Source organism: Otolemur garnettii, unplaced genomic scaffold, assembly GCF_000181295.1.
Source record: "Otolemur garnettii isolate 467f Iridium unplaced genomic scaffold, OtoGar3 scaffold00144, whole genome shotgun sequence".
Lineage (NCBI taxonomy): Eukaryota > Metazoa > Chordata > Mammalia > Primates > Galagidae > Otolemur > Otolemur garnettii.
The window spans coordinates 2,722,799-2,736,567 of record NW_003852539.1 but is presented as its reverse complement, the minus strand read 5'-3'; the positions used below and the strand labels follow the sequence as shown (position 1 = coordinate 2,736,567).

The following is a 13,769-nucleotide window of genomic DNA, read 5'->3' as shown; positions in this document are numbered from 1 at the left end:
TCACTTAAGCCCAAGAGTTTGAGGTTGCTGTGAGCTATGATGTCATGGCACTCTACCCAGGGCAACAGCTTGAAACTCTGTCTCAAAAAAAAAAAGAGAGAGACCCAAGTTTCCATTATCCTATTATGTAGCATTTACTGGTAGGGATTTGGGTAAGAAATTTGACCTTACATTTCTCCATTAATCCCTGCTCTGTTCCAAGCTCTCTCTAGGTACTAAGGAATACATTAGTAAACCAGCAACAAAAATCCACTATCTCATGGAATTTATATTCTATTATGGGGGAGACAGACAACCAAATCATATTAAATATTAAGGCTCGGCGTTTGTTGCTCAAGCAGCTAAGGTGCCAGCCACATACATCAGAGTTGGCGGGTTCAAATCCAGCCCAAGCCTGCCAAACAGTAATGAGAACCGAAAAATAGCCAGATGTTGTGGTGGGCGCCTGTAGTTCCAGCTACTTGGGAAGCCCAGGAGCTGGAGGTTGCTGTGAGCTGTGATGCCACCGCACTGTACCCAGGGGTACAACTTGAGGCTGTATTTCAAAAAAATAAATAGCGATACATTTTCTTTTTTTCTGAGACAGAGTCTCACTCTGACGCCCTGAGTAGAGTTCCATGGCAAACTCTAGCGTTGCCGTAAGGGTCTCACGGAAAAGCAATGTCGTGGAAAATAAGCATGGTTATTGAAATTGTGTTTTAAATAAAGGTGACCATCTCCTCGCTCAGGCAAATGGCGAACTTCTTTATTTACAGTTGGCTTATATAGGGAATTTTGTATATACAGTAATGACCTCATTGATCCAATTAAACATAATGTGACATCTGATAATCCACTCAACATACACCTTTTAACATAACCCTATCGGCTCGGCGCCTGTGGCTCAAGTGGCTGAGGCGCCAGCCACATACACCTAAGGTGGTGGGTTCGAATCCAGCCCGGGCCCACCAAACAACAATGACGGCTGCAACCAAAAAATAGCCGGGCATTGTGGTGGGCATCTGTGGTCCCAGCTACTTGGGAGGCTGAGGCAGGAGACTCACTTGAGCCCAGGAGTTGGAGGTTGCTGTGATCTGTGATGCCATGGCACTCTACCCAGGGAGACAGCTTGAGGCTTTGCCTCAAAAAAAAAAAAAAACCAAAAAAACCCCCACATAACCCTATCAACATAACTCAATTTTAATGGAAAACATGTTGTTAGCCCTTACTTCTTTGTTCTTATCTGACAGTTCCTGAGGCTAGGGAGGAACAAGGTAGAGTGACTACCTGGCCTTGCTGACCTTGCTATTTGGAGGCTGTTACTTCGGATCTTTAAGCAAAGCATAGAGAAACTTCTTGGGCATACAGGAATTTGTGTGCAAGCCTCTGCTTCCATGTAGGCCTTAAGTCAGAGGGTTTTTGCTGGAGCCTTTTATAAGGAATTCTCAGGCTGGACTTCTCAAGAGCCTTTCATGAGCCCAAGTTTCATCTGTGCCATTAGATACCTGTATGCAGTGGGTAAATTCCTCTTCTCTTGAGGTCCCCAAGCACATTTCCATTCCCAGACCTGTCAGCAAGCGACTTTAATCACTTACCACAAATCAGGAAAGGTTACTGATGGGTATCTGGCCAGTTTTCCAAAGGGCTTGTTCATTGGCCTTATAGTCAACCTTAATTCCTTAACACAGTCTAGAAATGCTGTTCCAGCCAAAACTTTGGTCATGTGAGGCTCACAACCAACCTGGCCACATGGGATTCTGCCTCAGTTTCTTACAAGTATGCCTGCACTAAGTCTTTTCACTGCTTTCTCTCAAACGGCTTTTTTGGCCAGAGGCATATAGGCATTTTGCCTATACTCTAGGGCTTGAGAGATCCTCTTGCCTCCATTTTTCTTTCTTTTTTTTTTTTTTTTGCACTTTTTTGGCCAGGGCTGGGTTTGACCCTGCCACCTCCAGCATATGGGACTGGTGCCCTACTCCTTGAGCCACAGGCACTGCCCTTGCCTCCATTTTTCTGTTTTTAATAGAGATGGGTCTTGCTATTGCTCAGGCTGATCTCAAACTCCTGAGCTGAAGGAATCCACCTGCCTTGGCCTCCCAGAATGCTAGGCTTACAGGTATAAGGCACTGTGTTCAGCCAGTGATACGTTTTTTTGTTTGTTTGTCTGTTTGTTTTTTAGAGACAGAGTCTCACTTTATTGCCCTTGGTAGAGTGCAGTGGCATCATAGCTCATAGCAACCTCCAGCTCCTGGGCTTAGGAGATTCTCTTGCCTCATCCTCCTGAGAAGCTGGGACTACAGGTGCCTGCCACAATACCCAGCTATTATTTTGTTGCAGTTTCGCCAGGGCCTGGTTTGAACCCACCACCTTCTGTATATGGGGCCGGTGCCCTACTCACTGAGCAGCAGGCGCCGCCCAAGTGTTTGTGTGGAGGGCAGAAAGGAGGTGCCATTTTAAACAGAATGGCCAGATTTGGCGCCCCTAGCACAGTGGTTACAGCACCAGCCACATACACCAAGGGTGGTGGGTTCAAACCTGGCCCGGGCCAGCTAAACAACAATGACAACTGCAACAAAAAAATAGCCAGGCATTGTGGTGGTCACCTATAGTCCCAGCTACTTGGGAGGCTGAGGCAAGAGAATTGGTTAAGCCCAAGAGTTTGAGCTTGCTGTGCACTGTGATGCCACGGCACTCTACAAAGGGTGACATAGTAAGAGTCTGTCTCAAAAAATTAATAAATAAACAGAATGGTCACAGCCAGGTGCAGTGGCTTATGCCTGTAATCCTAGCACTCTGGGAGGCCGAGGTGGGTGGATTGCATGAGCTCAAGAGTTTGAGACCAGCCTGAGCAAGAGCAAGACTCCCTCTCTACTAAAAATAGAAAAATTATCTGGGCATTATGACTGTAGTCCCAGCTACTTGGGAGCCTGAGGCAGGAGGATCACTTGAATCCAGGAATTTGAGATTGCTGTGAGCTAGTCTAATGCCATGCCATTCTACCCAGTGCAACAGAATGAGACTCTGGGCTTGGCGCCTGTGGCTCAAGCGGCTAAGGCACCAGCCACGTACACTTGAGCTGGCGGGTTCAAATCCAGCCCAGGCCTGCCAAACAACAATGATGGTTGCAACCAAAAAATAGCCGGGCGTTGTGGCAGGCGCCTGTAATCCCAGCTACTTGGGAGGTGGGGGCAGGAGACTCGCTTGAGCCCAGGAGTTGGAGGTTGTTGTGAGCTGTGATGCCACAGCACTCTACCCAGGGCGACAGCTTGAGGCTCTGTCTCAAAAAAAAAAGAGAAAAACCAGATGGGTGGGTGGCTGCAGTGGGGTATGCTAGGGGCAGTAGTGGGAGATAAAGGCAGGGAGACAAATTGCACAGGGGCCCTTGTTAAGAACTAAGACTTTTTCTTGAGTATGGTAGGAAGCCATTGGAGTATCTTGGGCCAAGGAGTGACATGATCTGACTGAAGTTAGATCATAAAACATACCAGCTTGTTATGTTGAGGAGCAAAGGAGACTAATTGGCAGGTACTTGCCATCCTTCCTGCAAGAAATAGTGAATGGTGCTAGACTGGAGTGGTGGTAGGAAGGCAGGGAGAAGTGGTTGGATTCTGGATACATTTCAAAGGATATGCTGATGGATTGAATGGGTATGCAAGAAAAAAAGTGGGAGTGGAGGATGATGCCAGTGTACCTGGCTTAAGTAAAGGAAAGGATGGAGTTGCCATTAACTAGGGAAGGCTACAGAGGGCAGGGGTTTGGAGGGGAATTGCCAGAGTTCAGTTGGAGACATGTTAAATTTGAGATGCCTACTGGACACCTAAGGGGAGACAAACGAATGAAGTGAAGCAGGGAGGTCTGGACTGGTGATGCATAGATGGAGTTTAAAGCCATGAAACTAAGGTCATCAGAGGAGCGAGAGAAAAAGCTGCCTTCCAAGGACTGAGTTGGTTTTTCACATATTGGGGAGATGAGAAATTGGCAAAGAAATCGGAGAACAGTGTGGTAAGCTAGAAGCCAAAATAGACAACCCTTTCTTCCCATAATATGGAGCAAAAATTTGGAATGATACCCAGAGGTGGAAGTGGGATTTTGTTGTGTTTTGTTTTGTTTTGGAGACAGTCTCACTTTGTCACCCTTGGTAGAGTGCCGTGGCGTCACAGCCCACAGCAGCCTCCAGCTCTTGGGCTTACGCAATTCTCTTGCCTCAGCCTCCCAAGTAGCTGGGACTACAGGCACCCACCACAATGCCTGGCTATTTTTTGTTGCAGTTTGGCCAGGGCAGGGTTCGAACCCACCACCCTCCGTATATGGGGCCGGCACCCTACTCACTGAGCCCCAAGAGCCCCTCTTGTTTTGAGACAGAATCTCACTCTGTTGCCCAAGCTAGAGTGCTGTGTTATTAGCCTAGCTCATAGCAACTGCAAACTCCCAGGCTCAAGTGATCCTCTTGCCTCAGCCTCCTAAGTAGCTGGGACTACAGGCAACCACCACAATGCCCAGCTAATTTTTCTATTTTTAGTAGAGTGAGGGTCTTGGTCTTCTTCGGGCTGGTCTCTGAAGCTCAACCAATCCTCCTTCCTCAGCCTCCCTGAGCACCTGTGATCTAGTATTTTATTTTATTTATTTATTTTTTTGAGACAGAGTTTCACTTTGTTACCCTCAGTAGAGTGCTGTGGCATCACAGCTCACAACAACCTTAAACTCTTGGGCTCAGGTGATTCTCGTGCCTCAGGCTCCCAAGTAGCTGAGACTATGGGTGCCTGCCACAGCGCCCAACTATTTTTTGATTGAAGTTGTCGTTGTTGTTTGGCAGGCCCAGGCTGGATTCAAACTCACTAGCTCCGATGTATGTGGCTTACACCCTAGCCACTGAGCCACAGGTGCCAAGCCTAGTATTCCTAGTATTTTATTTTTTTAATGTGACAAATGTGGATAATACCTGTTTTACAAGTTTATTGTAGGGATAGAATGAGATGATTGCAGGGTGTTCAGCATAGTACCTGATAATAATAAGAGCTCAATACTTGATGATGTTAACAATTCACCATAATTGCTGTGATGTAAATAAGCACAGAATTAACTAGTGGCCATTGAGATGAAAAAGAGGTTGGCTTGGTGCCCATAGCACAGTGGTTATAGTGCCAGCCACATACACTGAGGGTGGTGGGTTCGAACCTCACCCAGGCCAGCTAAACAACTGCAACAAAAAAATAGCCGGACGTTGTAGTGGGCACCTGTAGTCCCAGTCACTTGGGAGGCTGAGGCAAGAGAATCGCTTAAGCCCAAGAGTTGGAGGTTGCTGTGAGTTGTGATAGCATGGCACTCTACCCAGGGCGACACAGTGAAACTGTCTCAAAATAAATAAAATTAAAATTAAAATTAAAAAGAAAAAGTTTGAAAAGAGGAGTCAGCAGGGGCAGGTGTGGGCCTCTCCTTTGCTGCTCTCTAGGGGAGCTGTGTCCGTGTCCACCTCCATGAGGGGGCCGGGCTATCTTCCTGCAGTGCCCTTTCTGGTAAGCCTCCTACATCCCCTGTTTCTGAATGGCAAACAGGGGAGTGAGTTTCTGCTTCATGTTTGTGGCTCTAGACCTGTCTCCCGAGAATCAGTTGTCAAAGAGCAGATCCCTATTCTTAGAAATAGGAATAATGTTGGGGACACTTCAGGCCATCTTGGAACCCACCTCAGCCACACACATCCCTTCCTTCCCGATTGGTGGGGTCCTGAACATATTGTTGAACATCTGCTATGTGCCAGGCTCTGTTTTATGTGCTAAAGAACAGAACAGCAAACAAGAGAAACCTAAGTTTTCTGCCTTAGTGGAGCTTATAGTACTAATGGCTAAAGAGAAATAATACAGTGCAGGATGGTTATCTGGAGCATCAGGGTAGGAATGAGGTTACTTTTGAGTAAAGATTGGAAGTGAGGTCACTGGCAGTGGTACTATTTTGGGAAAGAGCATTCTAAGCATGTGTGCAGTGTGGCATGTTTGAGGAACAGCAGAGGGGGCATGGCTGGAGTGCAATGTACCAGGCCCAAGCATGGAGGTGAGGTCAGAGAGGTGTGTGAAAGACTTGGAGATCATAGTAAGTGAAGTTATAGTAAATGAGATTATACTAAGTGAGATTATAGTAAGTAAAATTATAGTAAGTGAAATTATAGTAAGTGAAATTACAGTAAGTGAGATTATAGTAAGTGAAATTATAGTAAGTGAAATTACAGTAAGTGAGATTATAGTAAGTGAAATTATAGTAAGTGAGATTATAGTAAGTAAAATTATAGTGAGATTATAGTAAGTGAGATTATAGTAAGTGAAATTCATCCACCAGGAGACCTTACAAAGGCCCCCAGCCACTGGGCCTTAGGAAATTGCCCTCTTTCAGCCCCTTCAAGTGCCTGAGTTGTAAGGAATGAGGTGGAACTCGGCCTGAGATTTGTGAGTCACATCTTTGTGGTAAGTGAAGCCCTCCAGTGGACCATCTCAGGGTAAGTTGCAGAAAGGAACGAGGAAAAGGCCCTATGGCCAGCACCTGGGGAAACTTCAAGTAGGAAACTGGCTCTCTAAGCACAAGATTTCAGGCTCTGGCACCAAGTGGCTGATCCAGCCTAGAGAGGGAGCAACGCTTCCTTCCTACCAGGTATGCAGTGCTGAGAGCTGCCTAGGGCTGCCCTCCACTGCCTTCTGCAGCTCCATCCTCTGCCCTTCCCCTGCTGAGCCCTGGATTCTGTGTGTTCTCTGGGCTTCCCTGGCAATCACAGCAGCAGGGGGGCCTGCTGGGGGTGTGGGGATGCTGTAGCTCAGGATTTCCCCAAGCAGCAGAGGGTGAAGCCACCTTGGTGGCTCTCAGTGCTTCCCCACTTCAGTGACATCTCAGCCCCCAATCTGGGGTGAGGGGGCTGAGATGTCACTATTGGTAAATGAGTTTGGGGAGAAAGGAGAAAGTATAGGCTAATGAGGGGGGAGAAGGCTGAGAGCATTCTGACATAGATGGGGACATAGACCCAAGTTAGTGGTAAGGTGTGGGATGGGCTTAGGCTTCAGCATGAGGTTGGGCCTCAGGCTGGAGTCCTGTGCCTCCAAGAGGGGCTGGCAGAATGCTTCATTTGGGGGTAAGAAAGACCCAAATCAATAATGGAGCAAAGAAATTGGTTCACTCCCTGAATTCCAAAAGCTACTCACTAGCCATCAAAGTGATGGATCAGGAGCCCCCGGAGGCTACAGATCAAATCTGAGCCGGTCTCCCCTACATTTTTATCATCTAGGTCCCTGTCTATCTTTCTCATGGGCCTGGAATCCCCTGGAAAGCAAGAGCCAGGTCTTCCATTCTTTCACTACCAGCTCTTGCCCAGGGCTAGCACACAGTGGGCACCAAAACTCACAGAGGACCTTCCAGGTCACAGGCCCTTGGCGAGACACTAGGTTTGCTCTGCTGAGAGAAGCAGGACATAGTCAAGTTCTTGCCGCATCTGTGCAAAGGCTTGAAGAGGATTCCCCCAAAGTAACACAACAGGCCCCCGTCTGCCTCTACTCCCAGCTTCCCACAGATATTCCTAGAACATGCCATGCCATCCAAATGCTTGCAGTTCATATGCCCAGAGGAATATGCTCCCTACCATACCCCCCACCCCGCCAAGCCCTGACCATCCTGCCCAAGCAGTGCAGGCCCGGCAACCACCTCCCACTCCCAGTCTATAAGAAATGAATGAAGCCCAACAATCCACATCCTGGTTTGTACCCAAGTTGGGGGCTTTTATTTACAGAAAGGCTCCGGTGAATCTGGGGAGAAGGCATAAGGGTAGCGGCAGCAGGGGAAGTTATGCCAGAAAGGAAAGGGACAGGGATGTTTAAATACTCAGGAGCAGGAAGGAAGCAGTGGGGCTGGCTTAAGGATGTCTACCTCAGGGTTGTCACCCATCAGCAGCCAGCCAGTAAGTCCAGAGAGGGAGAACAGGATCAGCAACCAGCAGAGACCTCAGTCCACCTGCCCCAAGGACAAGATGGCCAGTGGAGAAAAAGATGCAGGTTAAGGAGACAGTGTTTGGTAACAGCTGAGTGGCGCTCCGGGAAGGGAAGCCACCCCACTCCCTCTGGAGCTTGACTCTTCAGTGACACTTACCCTGTTGCCCTCACCTTTTCACTACAGTGCCCCACTTCCCCTTCCCCCGAGTTTTAGAATTCCTTTCCATCGCATCTCTTGGGTCCCAAACAGAACGTCCCAGGAAAATTAATTTCCTGGGCTTATGGATGAGGTGCATGTCCACCCAGAGGGGACCTCGTCCTTCCACCCCAGGATGCCACTGTGCTCCGTTCCTGGCCTGATGGTCAAGGCCCTTTGATGGATCCGGGTTCCGTAAGTCGGGCAGAGGCATAGGCTGAAGCTCCAAGGCAGGCTGCAGGCTCACAGAAGCCAGGCAGCCCCACAGGGCCTGGCAGGCCAGGTCGACCTGCCTCTCCTGGAGCACCTGGGGACCCTCGGTCTCCATCTTTGCCATTGATTGCCTGGCCAGGCCTGCCAGGGAGTCCTGAGAAAGGAAGGGAATCAACACATCAGAGGTTCCCCCTGTGTCAGCCCTAGAATTGTTAACGTGGGGAAAATGAAGCCAAGGACACCACAGGAAGAAGGGACCTTGCTCCAGGCACAGAGAGTGTCCATTACTCCCAACTCCCAATCAGTGAGTCTTGGAAGCAAATGTCCCTTCCTTCCCTCCACGAAGAGATGGTGGTCCCTTCCAGGAAGTCCGCAGACTACAGCTCACACTTCCCAGCTGGGACCCACCCAGGGACTCCAGCTCTAGAGGGATTCAGATGCTGGGCATCTAGGGCTAAGCTGACTGAGTATGAGGCCTCCATGGAAGAGACCCAGGTGACTGTGAGTCATTAATCCCTAAGCTGAGGAACAGAACTATAGCTGGGCAAGGCCAAGGTCTTTTTTTTTTTGAGACAGAGCCTCAAGCTGTCCCCCTGGGTAGAGTGCCATGGCGTTACAGCTCACAGCAACCTCCAACTCTTGGGCTCTAGCGAGTCTCCTGCCTCTGCCTCCCAAGTAGCTGGGACCACAGGTGCCCGCCGCAACGCCCGGCTATTTTTTGGTTGCAGCCATCATTGTTGTTTGGCGGGCCCGGGCTGGGGATTTGAACCCGCCACCTTAGGTGTACATGGCTGGCGCCTTAGCCGGTTGAGCTATAGGCGCCAAGCCAAGGCCAAGGTCTTACCTGGGATCCCTGGGGGCCCAGGCATCCCAGGGTGCCCGCGTCCCACTTCACCTCGATCACCCTTCTCTCCACGTTTTCCTAGAGACCAAAAAGAAAGTCTTTTTCAGAATTGGAAAATGCTTTTCCTACTTTGCTATTTAATTTCTTTATTTTTTTTTTTTTCAGAATCTGTGTTTTTATTTATTTATTTTTATTATTTTTTTTTTTTTGCAGTTTCTGGCTGGGTTTCTATGTTTTCTTAAATCATAATGCTATTTAATTTCTGTTTCACACATAATTATTCCTGTTTTGTGCTAGTTTATGAAGTCGGAAATGATCCTGAAGGGCTGGTTAAATAAAGGAAGGTCCAGACAAAGGATAAAACATTATGCAATCAATAAAGTTATTACAGAAAAGTGTTTAACTATCTATCTAGAATTTACTGTGTACTAAGCAGCAAATTAAGAAGAACTCCATATAAATTACCTCTAAATTAATCCTTACTAGTACACTAAGGTTGATACTATTAATATCCCCATTTTACAGATGGTAAGTCTTAGGCCCAGAGAAATTTTTTTTTTTTTTTGGAGACAGAGTCTCACTTTATTGCCCTTGGTAGAGTACTGTGGCGTCACAGCTCACAGCAACCTCCAACTCCTGGGCTTAGGCAATTCTCTTGCCTCAGCCTCCCTAGTAGCTGAGGCTACAGGTGCCTGCCACAATGCCCGGCTATTCTTTGTTGCAGTTTGGCCAGAGCAGGTTTGAACCCGCCACCGTTGGTAAATGGGGCCGGTGCCCTACCCACTGAGCCACAGGTGCTGCCCGAGGCCCAGGGAAATGAATAGACAATGTGTGTTACAAAGATAAAGTGCCAGAATCCAGATGGCTCTAGACCCTGCTTGCTTTACTCTTTTGGTCATCTGCCCCCTCCATCTCTAGAGACATGAGAAGATGTTTATGGGGTGCCACTAAGTAAATTGGGGGAAAAAAAAACCCAAGTTATAAAATAGTGCATTGTCTTATCACTTTGCTGCTGAGAGAGAAACCCTGGGGGTGTCTCCTGGAAAGCTTGGCAGAGGGAATGGAGGAAGTGTCTATAGGTCATCCCAGGAAGGGGAATGGTGAAAAGTGGGGAAAAGAGGAGGTTGAGCAGTCAGACAGCCTGAGGCCCCTGGGGTGGTCTAGGCCCAATCCCTGTGCCTATCTCCCACTCCCACGGGAGAACAGTGCTCACCCTTTGGCCCAGTGTTGCCAATCTGGCCCACAGCTCCAATGATGCCAGGAATGCCCCGAGGACCAGGATGCCCATGGGGTCCCTGCTTGCCTGGGTACCCAGGAGGCCCAGGGGGGCCTGGGGGGCCCATCATCCCTGCAGCACCCAGGGCTTCTCGCTTGGCACTCACAGCTATCTCTGCCAGTTGTTCTGGGGGAGGGAGGAAGAGAGCAAGGTCTGTGAGGTGGGTGTCAGCTCAGTAACACTAGGAAGGGCAGAGCATCTTGATGGCTTCTGACCCCCTAGGTTTGCAGACAGAAAAGCACTTTAGGCCCCCTTCCCTTGGGCTTTATTTGCAAAGGTCAAAGGTGACTGACTCATCCAAGGCTCCTTGGATGCAGAGCTGGAGTGAGCATCCAGGACTCCAGACCCTCACAGAGAGGCTCCTGGAGGGTGGTTGATGCCCTGTAGTGGACGGGTGGGGGGGTGGGGTGGGGTGGGGCGATGTTGCTCAGCTTGGTCTCCACCTCCTGCCTCAAGCAATTCTCCTGGGGGGTCTCCCAAGGGGGGGGTGCTGGGATTGCTACCCCTCTACCTTGCATCATCTTCAGCACCACATCCACGATGTGCTGGTCACTGGGATCTCGGCCCTGAAAGTAGAAGCCTTTCAGGAAGAGGCCCCTGGCTATAAGGGCTGACCACTCCTGCACCCCCAATACGCCCCTTCTTATCTTCTTCCTGGAAGGATGTTTCCTAATCCCTCCTGCTGCACTCACACCCATTCTCTCTGATCTGGGCTTGGAACCACCCTCAGGGCAGCCAGTGAGCTTCTAGGAACTCCTAGCCTTTGAGGAATAAGGCGCGCCCCCAAAGAGATCTACCTAGGAGAATGCCCCTGCCCTGGGGCCCAACTCACCGCCAGGCCCTGTCTTCCGGGCTGTCCCGGCACGCCTCGGTCTCCAGCCAGTCCTCGAGGGCCAGGAAGCCCAGGGTAGCCCTGCACCCCTGGAGCGCCCGCATCCCCGCTGGGGCCGGTATAGCCGGGTTCTCCGCGGACTCCTTGCTGCGGGGGAGCGGGTTGGGCGCAGAGCCGGGTGAGAAGGCAACCGGCCGGCCAAGTGGGCGGGGCCGGGACCGAGGCAATCTCAGAGAACCCCAGAAAGGAAGATCGCCGCTTTGGGCGGGGTGAAACTCACCTGTCCCTTGGGCCCTGGCTCTCCAGACTCTCCCTGCAGGCATGAAGAGCCGCGATCAGTAAATGGTGGGGACCCCAGGGCCCTGCTGCTGCACCCCACTTGCCCCCACGATGCGTGCTCACCTTCTCACCCTTCTCTCCGGGGAGTCCGGCCACACCCGGATCGCCCTGCAGAGAGAGAACCGTGGGTCAGTCGCGCAAAGGCAGCGGGACGTGAAAAGACAAGGCTGACCCCGAAGAGGGGCGCTGGGACTCACCACTCCTCCACGGGGCCCGGTCTTCCCTGGGGAACCCTGGAGAAAGCCGGGAATGAGAAGCTTGGCGATTTCCCCTCCCCAAGAAGGAAGAGCCTACGTGTCGTCCCCACCGCCACCACTACCACTCCCACCGCCAGCTCCTAGCCACACCCCTCTCTCTAGCTCCATCCCACCAGACCAGAGCCCTGGGATCTGGCAGTTTGGAGAGCTCTAGAAGGATCTGAGCTCAGCCGATCCCATTTCCCCCTTAGGGTATCCCAGGAATTTTCCATCCCCCCTGCTTTGGCACCTTGTCTCCCTTGATGCCTGGCAAGCCTTGGGGCCCTGGAATTCCGGGGGGGCCCTGCTCCCCCTTGGGGCCCTGAGGAGAAAGTAAACCAGCGGATTAAATCAAATGAGATACTGGGATATGCTTCCTACCACTATCTCAGCTGGCCTGCACTCACCTGTTGTCCTTGAGGGCCTGGCGGACCCACTGGCCCCCTCTCACCCTGGTCACCCTGAAATAGACAGAGAAAGTCACAACCAGCTATCAGTAGGAGCAGCCTCTCTCAGCCAGGCCCCAGACCTGCACTGGCAAGGTGCCCTCCATTCCTGCTGTTACAGGAGGGGGTCTTTTGCTCCACTTCACAGATGTGTAAACTGAGACCTTGCCTGGAGAGGCCTCTCACAGGTTGGGAGAGGGCTGGGCAAGGGGTGGATCCGATGGTGCCAGGTGCTACAGGTCCCCCAGGAAAGCGCTATCATGCAGCACTTACCTTCTGCCCCATGATGCCCCGGGGACCAATTTCTCCTCGAGGCCCTGGCTCTCCCTAGAGGAAGGAGAAATTGGGCATAAGCAGTAGGTCAGGTGAAACCCTCTTTTCCACACCTCGCTAACCTCTCTCCACCCATTCATTTTGTCAGGGAAGCGTCCCCAGACTCTCCCTACTTTTCCTTCATAGGACCCGACACAATTTTAGTTAGTAACCATGTGATACTTTATTTCATGTCTGTCTCTTCCAGTAAGCTGTACCCTCCATGTGAGTAGGAGACAATGCCTATCTCCGCGTCCAGCACACTTGGGCATTTGGTGATTGTTTATAGAATGAATAAATGAATGGATGCTCTGCGAGCTGGCTTTTCAGCCCCTGTCAGTTTGGCTGTCTGGGAAGGTCACACCTGCCAGAACTAGTCCCCACCCTGATAGCATTGTACATAGGGGAAACAGGAAACCAAGAGGTGAAAGAGCTTCCCTGAGTCTGTGGGTCAGGGTAGAGCCCAGACTAACCCAGACCACTCCCTAGTTTAGGGCTCCACCCATAGCTTCACCCAGGCCCTGCACTGAGGCAGGGCCCTCAGGCCTACAGGAACTCTTGTGTCAGTGGAGGGCACACTTACCTCCTTCCCTGGGGGACCAGGGAATCCAGGGAGGCCCTGCCGGCCTGGCTCACCCTGTAGGAAAACGCAATTCTCAGGTCAGTTTGGGAAGCCCAGTCAGAGCTTTGGCCTTTGGGAAAGAAGCTCAATAAGCCCTAAACAGGCTGGAACCAAAAGAGTCGGGTAGGGAAGTTCTTGGTTAAGTCCTCTGGGCTCCACTGATTTCCTGCTGGTTTTTCCTCCAGGTTTAAAGCCATCCTGTCTTCACTGAGCCAGGGGAGAGTCATTGGAGGGTGGCAGAAGGGAGGTGGTTAGGCCCAAGGGACTTGTGTTCAGACTGAGCCTCTGAGACTTAGGTGAGGCCTGAGCCTTGCAGTCTTTAAGCCAATGTTTTTCAACCTTTTTTTTCACGGCACACTTAAATCATATTGATCAAAAAAATACAGTAAAAAAAATAATATTCTTACTGTGCTTTGAATTTCTTTCAAAATAATTTTTTTTTTTTTTTGAGACAGAGCCTCAAGCTGTCCCCCTGGGTAGAGTGCCAAGGCATTACAGCTCACAGCAACCTCCAAC

The 13,769-nt window shown here is 50.4% G+C and overlaps 1 protein-coding gene across 1 annotated transcript in view; it reads right to left on the bottom strand.

Annotated features, from left to right (window-relative positions):
* Positions 1–7,669: 7,669 nt before the first annotated feature.
* COL9A2 (collagen type IX alpha 2 chain) overlaps positions 7,670–13,769 on the bottom strand; it is an 18,379-nt gene continuing 12,279 nt past the window's right edge. Inside the window, exons 21-32 of the mRNA XM_023518687.1 lie at positions 13,215–13,268; positions 12,593–12,646; positions 12,281–12,334; positions 12,124–12,195; positions 11,835–11,870; positions 11,701–11,745; positions 11,579–11,611; positions 11,299–11,445; positions 10,978–11,032; positions 10,404–10,592; positions 9,191–9,268; positions 7,670–8,500 (exon numbers count right to left, since the gene is read on the bottom strand). Coding sequence (XP_023374455.1) covers positions 8,301–8,500; positions 9,191–9,268; positions 10,404–10,592; positions 10,978–11,032; positions 11,299–11,445; positions 11,579–11,611; positions 11,701–11,745; positions 11,835–11,870; positions 12,124–12,195; positions 12,281–12,334; positions 12,593–12,646; positions 13,215–13,268 — 1,017 coding nt within the window. The 3' untranslated portion in view covers positions 7,670–8,300. The remainder of the gene's footprint in view (positions 8,501–9,190; positions 9,269–10,403; positions 10,593–10,977; positions 11,033–11,298; positions 11,446–11,578; positions 11,612–11,700; positions 11,746–11,834; positions 11,871–12,123; positions 12,196–12,280; positions 12,335–12,592; positions 12,647–13,214; positions 13,269–13,769) is intronic.